Here is a 23807-nt window from a genome sequence, read left to right as displayed (position 1 = left end):
CTAAAGTACTAAGGCCAAATTTCAACTTTCCTGACGCTTGTGATTGAATGAAGTTATGTCGATTTGAACATGGTCCATCTGACTTTTTAGTTGCAGTCTCTGCATTTAGAGTTTGTGTTTTTGAAGTCTTTTTAAGTTTTGTGAATTAAAGGTATGGCTTGAAGCGCAGGAAATATCTTGTAATAATACAGCATACTCAGTAATGTATAGGCTACAGTCATGCTAAAAGTATTTGTCTGAGTCCTACTACTAAACTTGGTAATTATATAGAAGTATGTAAGAACATAGACACAAAGAACTGGGTTAAAAAGCATAATTAAAGCTCTGAAACAGTAGCTGCCTGAGGACATCCCAAGCCAGTCCTGCTAACTGCAGACAAGCAATGTAAGAAGGTAAGGTTCTCTGTTTTTTTTCTTTTCTTTTTTTTTTTTTTTTTTTACAACAGGAAACAACTCATTAAAAAGATACTTCCTCATCTTAATTATTTTAAACCAGACATGAATCAGAAACTTCAGTAGCTAAACAAGACCTTTGAAACTGCAAATCTCTGGTTAGTAGCACCTTCCAGCATCTTTAACATCTGAATTATTCATTTCAGCTGTAATTTTTGCAATTTCATTATCAAGTCCAGCTCACACATATATCATATACAAAATATAGTCTAAGATGAAATTACTGTATTTCTTCCAACATAAGTAATAAAAAAATGATAAATAAAACAAAAATTTCAACATATGGAAGGTATATTGGAATATGGACCGAAATGGAGATAACATCACAACACTGTCTTGATATGCTTTATAGAGACACCTTACCTATAACGATTTTTTGTTTGATGCTAGATTGTAGAAATGATAAGTTTTATCCACTATCACATGAGCAGAAAAATTTGGCATCTAATTTTTACACTATTTTTTAATAATTGGCTACTTAGCACTGTACTTGAAATCAAGTGTTAAGCTATATTTAGCTTTATTATCATGGGATACTTTGTAGAAGAACTTAAGGACTTGTTTCAAAAAGGTCTTATGGAGAAAAAAACCCAACCCACCAACTTTTTGGTTTGGGAGTTCACTCATTTATATAATGGAGATATTAGCTATTCTTATCTGAGATATTTAATACCCATTTATCACCTACCAGGCCAGCCAGATAAAAATTTACAAAAGTTCCAGTGTTAATATATACATTACTTCACATCTGAATTACCTAATTTTTCCATTTAAGATTGTCAGTCTCAGTGGAATTAAACTGTCTGAACAAAGTGCATCATGACAGCTATAGCTATGACGGGTTGCAGTATAAATTCACAATGAGATTATCACCAGTGAAAAAGGGTGCCATTAGACATGACCATGCTTAAGACATGATATAAATTCTTCAAGAATGAAAAAAAACTCTGAACAGATAACAAACAGAAACCGATTTTAAAGTGGATCACAAACTACAAAGCAGGAAAGGACTTACATACGGGGCCTGTGATGCCTTCAGGGCCTGACTGCTATAGGCTACAAGGGAGAAAAGGCCCCCCTCATGGAAAAATGTTTATGTAAAAATACCATCTGAAAGAATTTCAATTTCTGAGAGCATAAGGAGGAAAAAGCAATCCCATACTCAGCTATGACTTGAGTCCTTCAACTTTTACTATATAAATTGTGAAATCTGACTGAGAATATGTGAAAAGTGTTGTGTGAGCACTGCCAACATTTTCAGTATTTTTCCAACACAGACTGTTTCTTCTGAATTAACTGATTTGATCAGGTAAAGGCTATTAGCTACACACACACATTCTCTTTCTTACCTTGTGCCATATGGAGCCTGCTGCACTGCGCTATAGGGAGAAGTGGCACTCTGCTGTTTTACCCCTATGCTAATCCCTCCACATTGCATATATATCTAAACTGCTCATACTTGGCAAAATTAGGAACTACAGATTCAGATTCAAAAATACAGATTCAAAATTCAGGTTACAAATGAAGAGAATAAAACCTAGTGTTAAGAAATGCAGAAATACTGCCTTAGGATATTACTCATTAATAGAAAAGCATAAACTACAAGGATTTTTAAGACAGTAAATGTAAGGCCATTGAATGCATGGGCTGCTTGTATTGATGCCAATGGCATCTGAACAGACACATTTAAAATCAGAGATTAATAGCCATTTTGCTACATTGCCTAAGAATTTTTAAGGAAAAAATAACCAGACTCATTTTCCTCAATGAGAGTTCAATATATGAAGTTATTAGAACATCTATTCTTACCTGCCCAAAATAAAACAAAGAGCTTGTGTAGCGTAACTGTAACAAAAATAAAACTCCTAAAAGTTACAGGTGTCAGATTACTCCTTTATTCAAAGTTAGGTGTTTAAAGTTTGAAGAGGAAAAAGCACAGTGGCCAAATATGTCTGCAGTACCCATGTGAATGGCTTAATAACATGGATTCTATTTACTGTGCAGTAACATTTAGACTCAAGAGTACAATAAATCTTTCTCTGAAGCAGATCTGTAATAGTAGTAGTAGCAGTAGTAGTAGTAGTAATAATAATAATAATAATACTAATGTAGCATTCTGTACAATTTTGCCACCCTGTGAAATTCACTTAGTCTGACAACATCAGAAACAGAAGCAATGGTGATTAGGAACCAAGATGATACCAGGACAGTGTTACTGATTACAAGGTCTACAGATGATCATGTCTACAGACACCGTAAGAAAGCATTGCAAGACTTTTTTGTTCCCACACTTGTTAAACATTAGAGGGCTTAAATGCAATTAATTAGTGCACGGTGTTGCAGAAGAATGTTTAGGGCTGCCAGAATAATCACAATCACAACAACTTCTAATCCTATCCTTTTTCTTACACAGTAATATAAATGCTTTCAATATCATAAAATGTGCAATGCAGTACAGCTGAATTAATCTAACAGGGAAAATATAACTTGAGGTATTTTGTTATTCCCGAGTTCTTGATGTGACTGCCATAATATCACATTAGCACTATTTTTGATATACTTAACTAGAACAGTATGCAACATGCTGCCTTCAACTCCATTTTACTCCTTTGCTGCTGAAAGAGTTCTTTGAAATATTTGGATGTTCATTAGCAACAAATACTTCTATGTATTGCATGCAAGAGAAAATATTGTTAGTGATTAATTTGCCGAGAAACTGTGGTTACACATTTTTAAAATTCCTTGATTGTTTTTCAACCTTTTTTTTTCATTAGGAATATGTTCACGTGATGAAATACAGAGTAGTGAACTAATAGACTGGAGAAGACTGCCAAACACCAGCTTTGCCTCTGGCCAGAGTATTCTGTACACCTGCAGTCTTGAAACCATTGGAAAGGTTTCTAATTTCATGTTTTGAGTAGAAAAATAAAATGCTCTCGAGGAGTTAGAAGACCTTGCATTTTGGCCAGCTCCACTTACATTTTTGGCTCTATATCCCAAAAGTGAAAAGAGTCAACTGGGAAATTTTCTCACAGTATCCAAGTTCACAACGAATCAGTAACATAGCAGAGTCTTCTGCTCTTACCAAAATCTCCTGGGATGGTCTAAAAATGGACTTTAAGCTAATTATTTAATGAAGGATTGCATCACTATACAAATTTCTCTAAAAATAGCTGTCTCAGGATTCTCAAAAGGAATCTTGGCCAGGGTGATTACAAATATTATGTAATCACTCAGCCAAGCCCTCATGGTGATCTTGTTTAATACTGTATTTCTGAAAGGTTTTTTAAGCCTACTACAAAGTTCTACAACTCTCAAAATACGGCATTTGGTGTATGAATCAAACAATTCCAGTGGTTCTGTTTTGTTGGGAGTGCATTACTGTGCTTTCCATTTATTTAAACTACTAAACAATAAATATTTAATTGTCAGACTGCAGCTGCTAAACTGTATTTAAATCTTTACAATTAAATATGCTTGTTTCTTATGGGAAGGTGTTTGCAACACAGAGATCAGTATTATTACTACTAATTTTACAGGTGAATACACTGATACAAATATTTTCCCTATGTTATTAAAATATAACATGAGAAAAACTGCAAAAGTAAGCCATCACTTGAGATGAAAACCATTGGTTTTCTTCCAACGTAGAAACAACAGGAATTTTACTTAAACTCACACAGTCACAATCCGTGAAGAGACTGCTCAACTCATTCACATAACTAATATTTTGGTCTACAATAATAATAATATGGTCTTTAATATATGTGCATCTGTAGCTTTATATTTAAAATAACTCACATACATTCTCATTCCCCTAAAAAAGCAGTATATTTCATTTCCTGAATATGCTTCTTTTTCTTTTAGTGACAGAGAATTGTGACAAATTACTTCAAAATCAAAGTCTGGTTGATGTTTCCAAAGGCCAGAAAAATTAGAACAGAAAAACTGGAGAAAGTCATTTGACCACCTACTTGGTGCTAGGAGCATTATTTAAGTCAAGAACAATTGTAAAAGAGAAAAGAACCTTCAATTTTTCAATTGAGACTTTTAAAACCTTTTTTAAAATTTTGTTTTTAATAACACATTCTGTTTCTGGTTTAATTCTATTTTCGTTTAGATTACTGTTGGGATGTCCTTTGTCAGTCTGCAGGCACTGTCAAGCAACGGAAGTAAGTACATTTGTCAATGTGGAAAACATTTTCTATGTGGAAGACATTTCTAAGATTAAAAAAATAATTGATTAATTAAAAAGAAAATGATGCAGGTGTCATTTTTGAGTTGGAGGGGTGCATTTGGGAAGTAAATACTTTGCCTCCAAACTGACTAATAACTGACTTCACTGTTGTAAGAGAAACCACATTAAAAATAAAATACATACAATAACATCAGGTTTATGACATGGATACACTAAAATGAATATTCATGCCTAAGCAAGCAGTTCACTGTACTTGTTTTATCTTTGCCAGAATGGTACCTGTTTAGACAATAGCCTGTTAGTCCCAGATATGAAAAAGCTCTTGGTACTTTTCTTCCTCTCATGGAATTTTTCATACTCATTGCCTGTAGCACAATGTTAATATTCTTCTGAAGCAACCCTAAGGAAGCTTATGGAGAGTCAAGAAGCTTCCAGTTGAAATACAAAATACACCAGGATGCTTCACGAGTCTACCAGAGTGATTAGAAAAGTTTTTCACAGTGTAAGTCTGTGGTAAAAGCAGCTACATTTGCATTTAGGCAATTTAATCTAAGTGCAAGTCTGCGATAAATTACAGCGCAGTGATACAATCTATTTTTCTGGCCTTAATCCAATAACAATAAAATTCTACGAGTAACCTCAATACTTTGCGTTACTCTATTGAGTTCAACATAATTGACCTCCTGAACCTTTAAGACATCTACTACATACTGTGCCCTATCTCTTTAAAGATGAAGCAGGCTTTTGATGCCTATAATGACCTCACACAGTGGGAGCCACCACAGCCCTGGTACATCATTCTGAGTAGCAGTAGATGAATATGCAAACATTTTGATGTTCCAAACAGGTAAACACCTACAAATGTAATGAAGTATATCTCTTAAAATTCCACAACCTCTTCCCTTAAATTGCAGCCCTCACTGGCCTCACCAGAGTCAGGTGAAAGAGCAGTAGTTGGCACGTTCCTGCACACAGAAATATTACAGAGGAGTATTCACATCTTTTGTATGAAAAAAAAAAAAAGTCTCACTCTAGGAAATTTACTGTCATCAACAAGATTTTCCAGAGGAAGACAGCGAAATCCTTTCTTACCCCTCAAAGAGGATATTCCTGGGCATTTCATGTATACAGCCAGAAATTTTGGATTCTGATTAATTCAAATACATACATCTCTCTTTTTCTCTCTCAAGAAACAGCCTTTATAGCTCTCTCAAAAAAAGCCCTTTGTACTTACTTTTTCATATCAGCAGAGGACTTCCCAAGCTACAGCAATCCCACCTTGGACACTGAAGCCACCACTTCAATAGCGATAGCAAACCAGCATCCTAGGCTTGGAGTATAATGTTGCACCTTTTTAGGTATTATCCACCACAACGACCCATAGTACAGCATGATTTGAAATTGGTAGGAATATGGAACTGGAGTTTATCAACTACATGACAAACTCTAGGACGCCACTGAAAGAGACAGCAGCTGAGACAGAGACATAGAGAGTTTCTGAGACAGAAACTCCCCAAACTGCAAACAAAAGCAAAAAGCAAATCAAACTGTCAGATATATGATGATGCAGCACAAGGGTTGAAGTTTCAGTACAGCTTATTTAGGCCAAAGTGATTCACCTATTTATAAAGAACAGAAAATAAAACTTGATTGAAATAATATTTTCTATTTCCAATGGTAAAGCTCATCCTTGCTGAAGGCTAATTTCAAATTATTCCTTCTTTACTAAAATGACAAGTCTTTTAAAAACAAGATGTTCTTGGGAGACATGCAGTACATAAGGAGAGCAGATGCAATTAGAAGCTCAACTAAAGTGTCACCACATGAACTCCGCAGTATGAGGAAAATATGACAAGGTTATCTAAAGAAACTTTACGACGTTGCTTTGCTGACAACAGTGCATGTAGGTTTCAAGGCAAGGTGAAATAATGTTCAAGAAAATTTCTAACTTCAGTTAGCACTCTAAAAAAATGATTTCCCAATAACTTGTCTACATGATTTAAGACGTAATCTGTATTAACTGCTGCTTTACACTGCAACAACCGCCCTTCTGTTTTGCAGGTCTAACACAATGGTGAAATGAAAGTCTGGTTCTGAAGAGAACACTTTTCAGCTAAATTTGGAGAACATTTAAAGTAGCAAGGAATCATAGAGGGAAGAGAGAAAAATAAATGGAGTAAAACAACTTCTGAAACAGTAGAAAATATTTTTACATTTAATGAAGAAATCTATAATTGATGCACTTGTAATAGTAGCAATTTTGTAGCAACACAGAACAGATACAACAGCATTTTTCATGTTCAGGAGATGCATTAATTTGATGTGCAAATCAAGAATGGAACTTTCTCTAGGATAGAAATATATCAGAATAGATGTCTGAATTGCAGATGCTAAAGAAGAAAGGAGGAGTTTGCAACACATTTACTCTTATCAGCTGAAGCCTGTCTGTGGAACAGGGAAAGCCTACTTTTACTGATGCTCTGCTAATAAGATTTCAGCCACAGTGCTTCATGTACAGCCCAGCTTTCTCATCACTAACTGAAAGACAGAGAACCTTTGAGAGGAGCAATGAAAAGCAGCAACATAAAAAGAAACTCCTTGGATTCTTTAAGGTCTGCATTTCTCATCCTTTGCCCCGCTGCCTTGTTAAGTTCTCAGCCTTCTGTAACCATGAACAAGCTTCCTGCTTGATTGGATTGGTAGGTGCATCAGAAATCCATTTGCTATTGTGGATATACATGAAGGGAATATAGATTTTTATCATTGCCCACAATGTTATTTTGCCTCTCAAAGCAAAGATTCCTCCTACAGTATAGAACAGGAGTGGATTTGGGGGCCTAACGTTTAGCATTCTCCAGTGAGTCATCTTCTAATATTTACAAATATCTCTCCTTTCATGACAACATTAGGCTGGAGATGTTGGGCTTTTTTTTTCTTTTTTCTTTCAGCAGCATAACAGATGTGGAAATGGGGGATGGGACACAGAAGGCCATAAGAAAAAATTTGATGCTGCAGCTGATCATTCACAGAAGTTCTAGTGAATCAGAAATAGACTGGGGGACAGCATCTCTCAAAGAAACTGAGGAACAGGGTGGATATATCCCAGTGTGGAATCTGCCACTTCTCCCCCTGCCCCCGCTGCCCAGCACAGTCATAGCAAGAGCAGCACTAATGAGCCTTTGTGTTGGATGCACATGTGGAAGCTTTGGGGGTTGACAGTGGTTCTCCCTAAAGGGCTTAAAGAAGTATGAATGATCTCTACAACCTCTATTATCAGGTAATTCTTAAGTGTAATAAAGTGGTGACCTAGTTAAACCACATTCCTGTTCCTGGTGTCTCTTTTTTTGTGGTGTCTGAGATAACAGGGAGATTATTTTGGCATCAATTTAATCTAGTTAAATAGCTTTACTGAAGATCTTTATCACTATAAATAATGGAGGTATTTGAAGTATTTTGTTACAGTTCTAACTGAAGTTATCCAAAACAATGCCTCTCTAGCAATCCTCTTCTGCTGTTCCTGCACTCTGTCTGAAGAAAGTTATGAATGTTTTGAACACTTTTCAGCAATAGCTTAAAGGTACAAAACCAAACAAAACCAAGAACTACCACAAAAAAACCCCCAGTTTTCCCAAGTCTCCGATAAGCATTTAAAAAATATCGGTGGCAGGTATCATGGAACATGGCAAAATGGTGTATTCAATCACTCTTCAGTAACGAAAGATAAAGGTGAAAAGAGATCTAAAAGAGAAAATAACTGCCTTCTCTTTTCCAAAGCAAACCAAAACAAAAATCCCTAAAATTATTTGGAACGTGACATCATCTGCTCCGATGCAGCACAGCAAGATGAAGTACTAAAAAGCATAAAGCATGTCTGTATTTAGCATATAAAATTTGGATGAAATGTCTCCTGGCCAGCTGACTGACCTGAGACACAAGTGCATCATGGCTGGAGCACAGGTACTTGGCTGGAATGTCTGTAATGAAGTCAGCATCACAAGTGCATGATAAGTTCATGCTCAGGGGCTGTTTCCTATTTTTATAGACCTGTGGGGAAAAAGCTGTAAATTATTAGATGCATGAGATCAGAGCTATTGGGAATTTAGCACAGCAGCAAGGGTTTTCCTCAACTTGCTGTTATTGAGCATGTGGAGTTCTACGGTATGTGATGCATGATTCAGAATAAAGAATCATAACACTGACTATGCTACATGTCCTAAACATCATTAATATGGCATGCTCATTTGTAAAGTGGCACACTGCCTGACAGCAGAGTGGTTACTTTGACAGGCTATGGAGACCAGAAGGATTTGGCAGATGGTATTCTCCTCCTCGTCAAGCAACAATCATAGAATTCAGTAATGTCACACGAAGGAAAGTATCAGATACAACACCCCCAGGTATGGTCTGAAAATATCTTTTTCATTTTTTTTCACCTATTCTGAAAAAGGAAAGGTGTTTAACAACATACACAACACACAGCGCAGGTCTTTAGTACCTAGGTTACCTGAACATCCTTTGTCCTCTTGCCTACAATAACTCTTCTGGCTATGACTATTAGCTTCTAAAAATCAGGGGGAGTAGCCATTGCACAGTATGCAGAGTTTTAAACGTATTAATCAGACAGAGAAGAGACACGTGTACTGTTTCTGGTACATGTGTACTGTGTCTAGCATGGTTATTTTCCGCAATAATAAAGCAGAATGTAAATTAAATTTGCTTGTGATAAAATCTATTTCTAAAGTTTGTAACTCCATGGTTTTTTTACTAAAACCTCAAATGACTTACAGTGTCAAAGACAGGGTGATTTTACTCGTTTGACAGTTTATTTTAAGGATAATCACAATTTCCAGGTAACCTCTCAGAAAGCCTGAAACCTTCTGAAAACAGTTATTTTACAACAGATAAGCAAATAACTGAACAGAATAAAGTTAGAAAGAGTCAATGGAACAGGTAGATCTTGCTTTATGGCAAGGAGCATCTGCTCTCCTCTGTCTCACATAATGAAGAAGTTTGGAAGCTATTGAGGAGGGAAAACAAAGTGTATTGGCTGCATATAGTATGAGCCAAGCAAACATGCAGCTAAATACTTAACATCCACAGAGAAGCAATACAAAACCACTTACACTGAACACCACCTACCTTTCATAACTGCTGTCACATGTCAGACCTGGCTTGAAGGCTTTCAATACAAGGTTAGAATCAAATAGAATAAATGAAAATAACACCAATTTTCTGTTGCCATGAAAGTATGAAAATGTATGTCTCCCCACCTGCTGTTTTAACTGATGTACTAATCTGTCTTTCTCTCGTTTAAGAGCCATTACTTCCTCCTGAGTCTTCTTTTTCTTTGAAGCAGACAGTTCAAGCAAGGCAATGTTTGCATCTTTTTCACTAATTGCAGCAAGCAAAGCTTCCTGTCTGATAAAATAAAATAGAAGTTGTTATATTCTCACAGAACATGTACTACTATATCAGACTACATGAGATGTTTCTTTTAACCACTGGGAGAACAATCAATTACCTTCTGAACACTCTTTAGATAGTAAACATTGTCAAGTCTAGTCAAATCATGAAATAAACTGATCAGCCAAAAAGTTCTCTTCATAGGTTTTTTCATTATTTAACTATTTCATAAAACATTTACCTCATGTCCATTTTACTACAGTAAGATATCTAACAATATTTCTGTGAAATATCTTGCTTTTAAAAATATTTGGTATTTATTTTTTTAAATTCACATTCCCAAATTCTAGAATATCTTATATAAATCTGTCGTGAATTATTCAAATCAGATTGAATAATAAAAAGCAAAGTTATACAGATAAAATGTATTTTTATATTATCCTGTTAATATGGTACCCTAGAGACATCAGTACAGAAATCTCTGCACATCTTTCTCATGTTTACTCAAATGTTTTCCTGCGGATGTATTACTATTCATTGTGCCACCACAAAACTGTAATTCTAGAAGTAAAATGTAACATCTAGAAAAGAAGTTCCTTGATCTAATTGTTCATGAGGAATATTTTCCTTTGGAACCTTGACCCCTCAATCTCCATAAAGCAAACAGAAACTTAAAGCACTAAGAAACATATAGGATTACATAGAAGCCAGCCGGGTCATATCATAACCCGTTCATACTGGAACAGGTTGCCCAGAGAGGTAGTGGAGGCCCCATCCCTGGAAACATTCAAGGCCAGGTTGGATGGGGCTCTGAGCAATCTGATCTAGTTAGCAGTGTCCCTGCTCACTGCAGGGGGGTTGGACTAGATGACCACTAGTGGTCCCTTCCAACCCTAAACATTCTATGATTCTATGATTCTATAAAGAGTTTGTGAGGAAATATGACAAAGGTAATTTTTACAACATGCAACTGGAAACACAGATCTTGCAGTATCTTATTATTTCTTATACTCTAAAATGCTCATGTTGGCAAGGCCATAATCTGTCCCTTATTTTCCTAAATAAAAGAAATACATTCATCTTCTGCAAGACATTCAATGACTATGACTTATCAGCCAAGAAAAAGCGTATAATACTTAATAGCTTTTAGAACAGAATGTGTTATGGCCTATGCCTTTCCCCAGAACTATACAAGATCAATCATTAAAAAATAAACATTGATAAATGAGCCATAAATTAACCTTAGGCTCCAACTGCTAATAAATGTAAGAATACAGCTCATGAACTTCATACAGTCAAGGTGAGCTACAAGTTTGGAATTCTCACAGTCCTTCAGCTTGCCAGCAAAAATGTCAAGAAAGCTAATTCACTTGTATTTCAAAGTTCATAATGTATTAATGTAAATATTTAAAGAACAATATTTCTGATGGAGTCAAAGAAAAACAACTCATTTATTTTACTCTCAAAGTTATGAGACGTGGATCAATTTTAGATAAACAGTTGCATTTTATTCATACACTTAAACAGTCTCATTTATTATTCTGTCTTCTTCATTCTACTCACAGTTAAATGATGTTTTAAAGAGGATGCCATAAGTCTCCCACAGTCTAAATTTAAATGAAAGCTATTAACTACTTTAAATAACAGGTATTAAAGAAAAGATATGTCAAAGGGTCAGATATCCATAATGCTAATCTGAAATGAGATATAGGTATATTGTTTTCTATAAACCTCATAAAAATGCATAAAACTTGCTGCATGGTAATTTCTGAAAGACTGTTGGCATTTGCATGTATTGTGCTCAAATACAATATCAATTCCTTAACATTTTAATTAAAATCTTATCTTTTTCCTACCGTATTCAACAATTACTCTCACCTTGCAGAAAGCAGAGAATTTACACACAAGTCTATATATGCCCTCTTTTGAGCATCTGGCTCAAACAGAAAGAAAAATGTAACACAATTTCAGCTTTTTCTCCGCAGTAGCTTTGACATGTAAGTCTGTACTTTTCTGTTTTAGAAATGTGTCCTAACCCTAGAAGGTGGGGTTTTGTCAGGGGTGATAATACAAGCTTTCTGACAGAAAATGTCAGCAACAGGTACTCTATGACTTTAAAGCCAAAGAAACAGCACATTGCATTATTACGTAAAATACTCTTCTTCTAAATGAAGTAAGATTAGGTTAGTTCTTCTACAGTTATCTGATAGCAGGCTGTAGTAAAATTACAAAGAAAGGTTAGTCAGGAGTTTTGACAGTGTTCCAGTCGTTTGCATCAAGGAACATTTTCCAATTTTTAACTCGCATCAAGCAACAATTTTGTTGCTGTTTTGAACATTATTTTTAAAAGAAGGTTTCACATGTTCCTCTGGTTTTCAGGTTATGTAGGACAAAGATTTGCCCTGTCTGCAATCAACACCAGTGGGATTAAATCCTAATCTTTAATTCATGGTAATCATTGCTGTAAAGTAGGTACCTCTGGTAAACAGCAAAATATAAATCTGTTTATACCATAATTATCATTCTTATTTAATACCTGAAGATAAGCATTGACATAACCATCACAAACCCAACACACTCAGAATGAAGATAGGTAAAGAAAGCTACATCTCAGAAACTCCAAGGTTGTTAAATATATTTAGATTAGTTCTTAAATTATGTAAATTAACTCCATCCCAGCCAGACCCAATATACTAATAGCAAATTTCATGGTAAATACTTGCCATCTACGAGGTTTCTAATGACATATAATGTTATTTAATTATATATAACACCTATTACAGCTGTAAAAAGCCACAAACAGAATAAAGGTTTTAAATTGTCTTGAAAACCACATGAAGCTATACGAAAATTTTACTCCTCCAAAGTTTAGATCATTTCACTACCTCAAAATTGGCAGCGAAAACACAAATCTCACTAGTGAGGAAGAAGAGTCAGAACCACTGAATTATTTGGTATCATTTCAACATCTGATAATGGGATTCACCTGCATCCATCTTTTCTGTATTGCCAGCCAAAATGGCTGTGGTCATAACTGTTCAACTGCGCAACACCCTCTAGCCTCACTTTAAAGTAGTGAGTGAGGTAAAACCTTCCACAGGAGAGGAGAGCCAGTCACCACACTTTGAAAAATCTGCAGTGTGGATTCTGCAGCCCCAAACCCATGCAACTTTGCAGCCCCTAGCATGCTTTTTCTCAGCTGATGGTGTTGAGGGATTCTGAAAGCCAACCAGGAATGTTTTTCCAAGGGAAGCTAATAGAATTTTTTTTCTCTATTGTCTTGTGGCTCGCAAGACAGTTCCATTCAGTACACTACTTCTCCTTACTGTCTTGGGAAAATATGTAACCAAACACTTAATTCCAGGAAATAATAATTCATACTAAATACTTCCAGGAAATAAAGGCTCATAGTCATGTGAAATAGCTGCTGTCATGTGACTCCATAAGTGCTCCACTGAGAAGCTCTAAGATTTGAATCAAACCCACAGCACATACACAGGTTTGAACTGGCCCCCCAAAATTATTGTCAATATATTTTTTAGTTCTTTACAGTAAATGTAAGTGGAGTTGGGAGGCCTTAAACCTATGAATGTTGAGAGATGACTGCATGAGAATATGAGGATGGGGATTTCTACAGTAATGTGGAATGATGAATACATCTACACAGATGGGCGGCTGAATGCAAACTCACCCTGGCAGTACTCCTGAAGCTGCCTGAATGTGAGTCAGCTTCAGTTCAGAAGCTGTAAAGCCTCATTTATCTAAGAGACAAGGTGTTTTAGCTTGGGCATAGTGCCACACAACATGCTGATGGCTTCCAGACTGGAACCAGCTCACATACAGCCTGCTCCGAGTGTGGGCAGAGCAAGCCTGCATCTGTCTGCACCTGTCTGCACAGACATACTCCTGGAGTATGTCGGCATATTATCAGCATCTACTATCATGGATAATCTGAACAGTAATAACCTCAAATATATAATCCAGTGGCATTTAACCAAGCATCCGGGTTAACAAGAGTTCAGCAGAGCAGGACTGTATATTCTACCAACTGATACATGGTGGTTGCTTACATCCTTAGTAATTAACTATTTCAATACAGAGGGAAGACAGAGACACCCAACAGTTTTTAATATTATTTTACAGAGTACATAACAAAGATGCAGGTCATGGCAAGGCGTCTAAAGAAACCAAAGCGGCCTCCTTTACTTCTGCATGGCCTAGCATACTAGCAGAGTTACAGTTCCTCCAGTAAGTCCCTGGAAGATAGAGGTTGAAAAATACCTTGCCCATGCTGGCGAGGCATCATAAGTGAAGAGATCCAAGCATTTATGAAGCAGCCTGTGGGGACAGACCCAGAGCTCTACATTATCATATCTCATGTATTACATATCACACGCAGCTTTACCCACATCTGTGAAAGTTGCTGTGCTACCCTGCCAAAATACTTCAGGTTTCCCATGCAAGAACCAAATCTAATAAACAGAAGCAATTTATTTTAGCTAAAAAATTAATATCACCATTTTTGCAGGATTTGGAATTAGATTATCTGACCACTAGGAACAAGGCTAAGATGCCAGCAAAACAACTTCAATGATGACTTTCTCACTTACAAACATGAAGTAAATGTCATTCAGAAATGTAAACAGGTGGCAAGGGCTTCACCTAAATCTCTCAGGTAAGTAATACACTTCTGGCTTTGCTGCTAGAAACTTAAAACTTATCTTGCATTTCTGTGCAAAAGGTTTTGAAAATCAAGACATGAACTGGCACCAAGAGCAACATACAGCCTGATATACTCTCCAGCTAACACACTGAAGAGTGTAAACGTAATTTATAATTCCTAATTATCTACTGCATCAGGAAAGAAGACAACTATCCAAATACAGCTCTCTAGAGATGTTATCACTATTTGCAGCCAAAATGTCTCCTTATTGTTTAGTAAATGATGGTAATAAAATACATTTTTAAATAATTTATTAGAGCACAAATTAAATTACATTCTTTAACAGTAATATTTATAAAGAGTAATCCTTTTTGGCAAACTAATCTGTTATTCAAATAACAGGGTAGTACTTTTAACACCAAGAAAAATCAAACTGTACACAGTAAAACTAGGTAAACTCTCAGATTAATGAAATACATGTTAAATCTAACAGCATCTGCTTCACATTGGTAATTATTCTGTACATTTTCCTTTGACATATGTAAAGTAATTCCTAGGATTCCCAATCTATATATCCTCCACTATAATATGGTTGCTCATTACAAGGAGGAGAGTAAGAGCTTTTCCCTGGATTAGCAAAATTCGTGAAACGAAACTTCTCCTTCCCTGCCAAAGCCTGACTGCATTCTACTCCACAGTGATCTACTACCTCCAGCTAGGCTCCTTAACACAAGGACAGGGAATAGAAGTCTCTTGATGAACACACTTGCAGCTGCAAGATCAGGGCTTAAGTTACTAATGATCCCAGTGAGAAGTACCAAGAAACTTGCACAAAATATCTTAGTATACTTAATGTCACTTCATACTAAAATACAAAAGAAAAGAAAAAAGGAATGGTCCCTTCTTAATGGCCAGGAATTAATTTATTTGTGCAAGTGGTGTTCCACCCAAAACTATTCAGGATTCCATCCTGTTTAATGTTTTCATGGATGATGGACTAGAAAATCTACTTATTACATTTCAATGAGACTTGGGATTGCGAGGATCTTCAAGTGCCATGAAGACAGGAATAAAAATGTCTTGACAAACCAAAGAAGCCATCTAGAAAACTAAGGAGAACTCCTTATTAATGATCTGTTGTGAAGAGGGCAAACATCATACTGTGAAGTATAAACAGAAATAGATTGCAAGACAGAAGTTATTCTTTTGATCTACGTGACTTCAGGAAGATCTTAGCTGAAATACTGAATCCAGTTTGGACATAATTCTCCATGAAAATTGTGGAGACTGCTCAGGGGAGAGCAACAAAAGCAGGCAGAGAAACAATTGACAACAAAACACTAGAAAAAAATACAATAAATAGTCTATGAGTGGCAACATGATAACGAGAACATAAAATGCTATGTCAAGTTGAAATAGAACTTTGTTTTCCATATCCATGGCGCACAGAACAAGAAGTAACGTGCATAAATTGCAGGAGAAAAAGTCATGTTTTTTTCCTCCTAATATCTAGCCAAGGTCTAATGATAATGGCAGGTAAGTATGGGCAGCAATTAAGTACTGGAAGAAATTGCTGGGGAAAGATGATCACTGCCAGTGGAATTATTTTTGAACAATCTAGGCAAACGTCTGTTAGAAGTGACATGGATATAGCTGATCTTGCCCCACGACATGACCTTGCCAGCAACCCAATTGTTCAATGATTTGGTGTTTTAAAGCTGATTTACTCTGTGTCTCATTTAAGACAGTAGTCCTTGGAGTTAACGCTTTGTTTTATCTGCTTCCAACATATGCTTGCTAGCCTTCCTCTGACTGGAATACTTTTTACATTTAAATTTCTGCATCTTTAGTAAGGAAGAACAATACAAAATTTGAGAATTATGAAGTTTCTGTGAAAATTTCCATTACAGCAATTACAGATAAGAATGACTTTATATTGCATAGGCCATTCCTCAGTAATAGGGAAATATGGAGATGCCTTTGCTTGGGGGATCTATAGATAATAGACATGGCTTTTACACAAACAAAAAGTATAAAATCATCTAAATATTTTAGTAAAATCACTGGAAGCAGTGTTAAAGAACAATTTGAATTAAAGAAAAATACCATACACAGGGTTAGAGAAAGCACATGATACCAAAGCAGCTCAACTATAAATGTAACCTAACACCTAAAAAATGCAATCATATAGATCTCTAGCAATACACCCATGGAGTGTGCATTTGTGAAAGCATCTGTCCTGGAGTGAAAAAATTACTTAATATGAAAAGGAAGCCTTAGCATACTAGAAGGGAAGATAAGATAATGCAAGAAGAAATAAATCCATAAAGGACTCTGTTGAATGCCAAACTGAAAAAGTAGATTGTATACAGTATTTTATCAAACTACAGCCTAAACAAATGTCAAATGGAATAATTGCTTTAACAAATATGGGCAACAACTGAGAAAAAAGGGTTGTTCCCTAGCATATATTTAGTCAAGATTAACTATGGATAAAAAAATGTACTAAGAACAGATTTAATAACCCTAAACTGTCATTCAGCTTGTAGGAGGTATTCAAGATACAGCTAATAAAACACAAAAAATGGTTCTAACCACCCACAAAAAAATCTCAGTAGTATAAAACACTGAAGGATGACCACTAAGATAAATGCTTTCTTTTGAGAGCTGCCTTGCAGTTAACCTTCTTAAAGAGTCTCCCAGAAACCTCTAATCATAATACATTGCATTGCCACTTATCACAGTCAATTTAGAAGTGAACTCTGTAAACACTCCTGCTTTACTCCCCACCTCTGTTAGTCTAAGAATAATTTTCTGAGCTTTAATAAAAGAACTCATGACAACTTTTTGGGAAGTGGGGTGAGTTCTTAGAAACAGTCCAATTGTAATCTAACAGAATTCCAAGATTAAGATTTATAGAAACAAGATCTTCTAACAAGAACTTTTACTGCCTTTACTACTTAAGCTGTTCTCCACAAAATACAGAAATGCAACTTAAAAAGCCACCATTAAAGTTAAATCAAATCAGAAATGTTTGAACTAATGATATACAGTAGAGTACTCAGCCAGCTTCTCGCATGCTAATCGTACTGAAGGAGGAAAAAAAACCCAGCTCAATCAACTTTTTCCCTTTAATTATTGTTTTCTTTCCCTCATGACCCCCAGTATTCAACCTTAGGTTCAGTAGGAGGTGACTAGAGATAGACGGTGATGAGAGATCCTGTTTGAAACAGCTTCTTTCTGTCACTCCTAAAGCAAATAAATGGTTTGTTAAAACATGCTGTTAATCCATTATGGATGTGCATGCATCTTAGAAAATAAACTTCAGAATATTATTGGTATTTTAAAGCTTTTTCTTTAAAAACAAGACATACTGATTACAAGCATAAAATTTAAAATCTATATATTCAACAACAGAGTTGTAAATCTAAGATAGCTGTGCGACACAGGCATTTAAATTCAGTCACTACTGATTTTAGAAGTTTATCCTAAAATTGTATGTCTGAGGCTGACCAAAAGTCCAATTACATAACTCCAATTACATAACTAAATATGCTTTACAAAAGCATATTTATAGCTTACTTCTTTTAAATGAACAATTATTTTGCACTGTTTTCAAAGAACAATCCCTTCTGAAATGCTTTCAGAAGGAAAATCAGCATGAAATAGCACTTCAGGTTGGCCCAGTGCCCTTACAGCAAGCACAGGGAACTACTGACACTGCACAGCTCTGAACACACCAAGAAGCACAGATGACTGCTCCATTAACTACAGGACAGAAAGACGGGGGCCCTGCTCTTACGCACCCCAGTCCACGAGTCCAACCCACCAAGCACTTTTCCTCATATTATCTGAGCATCAAACCTGGAATTTACCATCTGATCAAAACTTCTGCTGGAGGCAGGTGTGAGGAGGAGATATCAAAGCTTACACGGTGTGAGATAGACAACAAACAGTCTCTATTTTACACCAGTATTAGAGGGATATTTTCATTAGGCTAGAATCCAGGAGAAATAGGAAGAAGCAGCTGTCCCTAATGTGAAATTTCAGAGTAAATGGAAAGAAGGAAAAGAGAGAACCTGATTCCGAATAATCACTGCAGAGATTTCTTGAAGAAGCTTTCGTATCCATTTGTCCTTTTCCCCCAGTTTACCTCCCCAGAGCCACAGTTCAGTGCTTCTTCCCTATGTTTCATTATTCCCACACCTCTCCTTACAACCCCCAGTAACAGTAACTGTATTGTCTTTAGATTGGCAATTTCAAATTATTCCTTTTTTTTTCCTCCTTAAAAGCAATTTGGAATGTGCAGATTGGTCTTTTGTTAAACAAACAAAAATCATCTGGTATAAAGGTAGATGCTCAGAGAGAAATTTTAAAAGGCAAAGAATGAACTTTATGCCCATCTTTTGGGACTAATTTTCAATTAAGAAGTAGGCACTCAACTGCCCTTTGAATTCTCTGAACTTTTTCAAGCCCTATAACATTGCACTTCTGATGTCTCGATGATTTATGTTTAGAAATGACAGCTAAGTAAAACAGACCCCCTCAGAAAAGATATATTCATCTGTGAAAGCAATTACACCACAGTTTCATAGATCATGCTCCAATAACCACTGCATTAGCATTTCATTCAAATGGGCAGCACTGCTCACACATGAGTAGATATAACAAGCTTCAAACTGTGTGAGAAATGCAGAGAAAAAAAAAAAAAAGAATTCACAGTGCTGCAAAACACGGCTGAAATTAGAAGATGACAATTATTTCTGGGGGTTGCAGCTTTTTACTAGAAATTACTCCTATTGTTCATTTGACTTTGTATGATTCTCCATAGGAATGCAACCAGCACTTGGTTAAAGTACCCCTGCCTGTTTTATGCCATAACACAATACGGCGCAGAGATGGGGACTGCTGAAAACAAGACCGATGGCATCTGAACACATGGGATTGTGTTACAGCAGAACATGGCACGGCACAGGGTCCACCTAAGTTAAATAGGAAAACAAAACTATAGGTTATCTGTCATTGTCAGCCTCCTCATCCTTCAACACCACTTTTTGTGTTTAGAGAAGACAAAGATAAAAGTACTTTGCAGGATGAATGGCTTGATCTCTAGAATATAGTTCTTGGTAACGTTTTTGAACTGCCAAATAAATGTTTAAATTGCAAAAAAAAGTTATTATTAAGAGTTACTATTGTTTTAATGCATTTGCAGAGAATTCAGAATATTTGAGTCAGACATATAAAACTGAGATGCAGAGACAGAATATTAAAAAACCATACACTTCTGTTAATTGTGCTCTGTTCTTAACTTGAATTGACAACATATTTCAAATGGCCATTTGCTACAACGCAGGTGGTTATGCTAAAGAATGAGTGGGGCTTTCTTTCAACTTTTAATAAATGCTGATCAACAAATCTATCCTTTTGGCAAACAGATAACACAAATAAAAATATACCAAAATCTATTTCCTTCCTTTCCATTGGAAATTTAAGAAAAAGATTGGTCTGATTTTGAAAGAAGTAACTTAAGGTCCTCCCTTTAATTTGCGTAAAGTTACAAGCAGCTCCCCATTTGAATAACATATATAACAAAACTCATAAAATCCAGTGTAGATCACATTGAACTTTAAAGTATATCACAGAGGGAATAATTAGCTCCATTTTGAAACAACATATAGTAATCAATATGAATATGTATTAGAATTTATGCCTTGAGCTTTTTACTGTATATTAGAAGGCAATTTCAAGAAAGAAAATTGCCTGAATATGTACAAATAACAAAATGCACTCTCTTGGCAGTGTCTAATTCGTATTTGATAAGTGATCTGAGGGTACAGTTTAAATGCTCACTTACCAAATAGGGTGTCAGATAGAGATTACATAAACCAGTGTCATATAATTTCCACTAGCCGCAAATATATGTCAAGAGTACAATTCTGTATGTTGGCCTTAAACTAAGAAACTCTTCAGAATTTTGAATACACACATGCCCTAAATAAGCTGACAGTTTTAATATTTTAATTATTCTAATTTAGATCTGTGAAATCAGAATCATCACTACTATTATTAACATGCCAACATCCATTACTTGTTGCTACATTATGAGTATGTTAAAACTGTTACATAGCTTAATTTGATAAAATACAGGAAATTCTACAAATTATTACAACTCACCTTTTTTTTATTTTTTAAAACTACAATGTTTTGTTAAATTTGCCTAGTTGATAAGGTATTGCTAGGTATAGAATAAACTTAAGCGTACTGCCCTAGACACACAGTTTCTGAGGATTTCATTATATTTGGAATCATTGGATATGTATTTATGATCAAGCCACAGAATAAAAGCTACTGACACCACTAATTATTTGTGTTAACATTAAAAAAAAGTAGTTAAGCATCTGAGTAAAGAAGATAATTAAGATATATATTCTCAAACAAAAAGGTCACCATTCCTTTAGGTGTACCATGTCTAAAGATCTAAGCGCCTAAAGGCATTTGGTCAGAGAACGTTTATTCAAACACCGCCTCCATCATTTTACCTCAGTGAAAAAACTCCTTCATTTTTAATAAAATACTGCACACACAAAATACAGCATACGAAAATAATAACTATAAAATAGAAAAGTATCAGTAAAGACAATGAAAGCCTAGAGCAGGCACAATTTATTTTAGAAGGAAGGAGACAACAGCACACAAATATTTCTTTAATTAGTATCTTAAAAGATTGGGAATGAAAGAGATAGGATACCACATGATGTTATTTAATTATATGACTTCCCTGCTAATGGAGCTATTCACAAGCATTGCCAGGAGCATGAAGACCATCATATGATTCAACTTTGCATAAAGAAGTTTGCTCATTGATCTTCTTTGGTGGGTTAACTGTTTCAAAATTTGTTTCAGACTAAGGAAGCGTTTTAAAAAAAAGGCATATGGACAGTCTTAGAGCTCTAAGATAATACACTGACTCATAGTGAAGACAGTTCATACTGACTTTCTCAAAACAGCCAAAAGAGGCATAGGGTTTATCACTGAGCGGTATTAGAGAGAAGGCATAGCGCCCAGCAAGACAGATGTCTGTATGGCAATAAGGAGTCATCACAAGAGAAATAGCATTAGCTGGAGATTTTAAGATAGTTCCACAACAAATTGTAGCATGTTTAGTCTTGATAAACAACTAACTTCTTACATACCATACTAGACTAACAGAACTAACACATGAAGTTCTCTATTGATTTGAATAATATTTCTGACAGTCTTTAGGAAAACTTTTAAAACAGAAAAACTTTTACTGAGGGCAAAGAAAGTCTGCTTTTGAGCTAAGATCAAGTTAGTTCAAATTTTACTACAAAAATGGATAATAACATTACTTAATCCATGGCACTATATTGATTACTGAAATGCTGTTTGATGATACTTTTTAAATTATTAAAATAAGTGAACTAGAAATAAAAAAAATCTATTAGTTGGATAGGTCAACCAACTGCTGCTCCTTCCTTGTCAATGTTTTAGCTACCAGCTCATTCCATAGTTAGATTGCTCCCTTCTGTAGATATCAGCTAAGTGTATGTCAGAAGGTATCTGTTCTAGTTCGGTATTCTCAGGTTGTATGTTAAAAATAACTGACTGAGGTAGGTCTTCTTGGGGAAAGGGGATATTAAGACCTTTTCTGAAGAAGCTACGGAGCCTGCAAGGTGGGGCACAGAAAGCTGCCAGAGCAGGGAGCTGGGGGCCAGCAGCTTGCACAGACACTCAGCACTTCGAGGAACCAGGGGGAGCTGGACAGGGTTTGCTGCCATTCAAAAGCCACTGAGTGAGCTGGAAAAGGTGCATGTCTGAAGGGGCAAAGTTATAGAGATCTTTTAATTTCTGATGAGACGTTCCTAGCCTTTTGCTCATCTTTGAGGATTGCTTAGGGGGAAAAAAAAAAAGAAAGTCCACCTTAAAAATCCAGTCCAGTGTGCAAAGTCTATTTTTAAGGTAGGGCTTTAGAAAACATAGAGAAGTAATCTGAAAAAGCTATCAATAATAAAAAAAACAAGATACTTTCAAAAATACAACTCTGAAATACTATCTAGATGTCATTTTGCAAACTTTTGATGGCTGTGTCTTAGAAAAATATATAGATCTGTTGCAGAACACTGGGTAAAGTGATGTTTATGGTCTTAGTCAAATTTAAGACCTCTTTAAGAAGTCAACAAAAACTACAGGAGACTAGTATTTGGCAGCCAGGCTACTTACACCTGTGCTGGATATTACAAGAGCAGCACAAAAGCAGAGGATAAATTACTCAATTAAAGAAACAAAATCAGAAGGGATTATTATTGGAAACCCTGACTCTTAGATCAGGATGGATGACACTTTTTGGCAAAGAGGGTGTAAAGATATTATAGTACACTTGAATTTTAACACAGGCATAAATTTCACAGTTTAAAAGAACATTAAAGTGGAAAAATAAAAGTACAACATAGAAGCATCGTGCAGAATGCAAATAATTTCAATTTTCAGTTTTCTTTTACAAATCTGACATTCAGCAGTGATGACAAACTTTAATCCCTCCAAATTTAAATTTGAGGTAAAAAAAACCACAAAAACAATCAAAAGCAATGCAGGTTTCAACACTGAAAACTGGAAAGTACTCAGACAGTTCAGATAGTAAATTAATAGAATCGGGTTTCCCTAGGGACAGTCCTACAAGAGGTACATTTGCAAGAACATTTAAATTAAAGATTGCTAGATTTCTACAGCAGCTATAATACAGTCAAAAACTATAAATTACTTCCAAAATCTAAGACACAAACTCTAAGTGTAACAAAAATCAATAAGGCTTTTGGAAAAATAATAACCATCCAATTCAAATGAAACAAAATTTTGCTTAGAATGAAATAGAAGAAACTTTCTGAGGCCTCTGCATTTCCATGGTTGATTCAATTTTATTTTTTTTAAACTATGTACAAAATTGTACACTTACTATAACCCTTGGATGAGCTCTAGAATCCAAGAGAACAGAAAAATAAGGTGTTTCTAAGCAGGATTTTGAACATTACCTGAATCAACAGCACATCTGGAAAGAATCGTGACAAAAAGAGCC

At 35.6% G+C, this 23807-nt stretch overlaps 1 protein-coding gene across 1 annotated transcript in view; it reads right to left on the bottom strand.

The window, feature by feature from the left end:
* ERC2 (ELKS/RAB6-interacting/CAST family member 2) overlaps positions 1–23807 on the bottom strand; it is a 362739-nt gene that overhangs the window by 8567 nt on the left and 330365 nt on the right. Inside the window, exon 18 of the mRNA XM_035894657.1 lies at positions 9921–10068. Within this exon, the coding sequence (XP_035750550.1) occupies positions 9921–10068 (148 nt within the window). The remainder of the gene's footprint in view (positions 1–9920; positions 10069–23807) is intronic.

This window comes from Egretta garzetta, unplaced genomic scaffold, assembly GCF_000687185.1.
Source record: "Egretta garzetta isolate BGI_Z169 unplaced genomic scaffold, ASM68718v1 scaffold215, whole genome shotgun sequence".
NCBI lineage: Eukaryota > Metazoa > Chordata > Aves > Pelecaniformes > Ardeidae > Egretta > Egretta garzetta.
The sequence above is the reverse complement of the archived record's forward strand: the minus strand, read 5'-3'. Positions and strand labels throughout refer to the sequence as shown.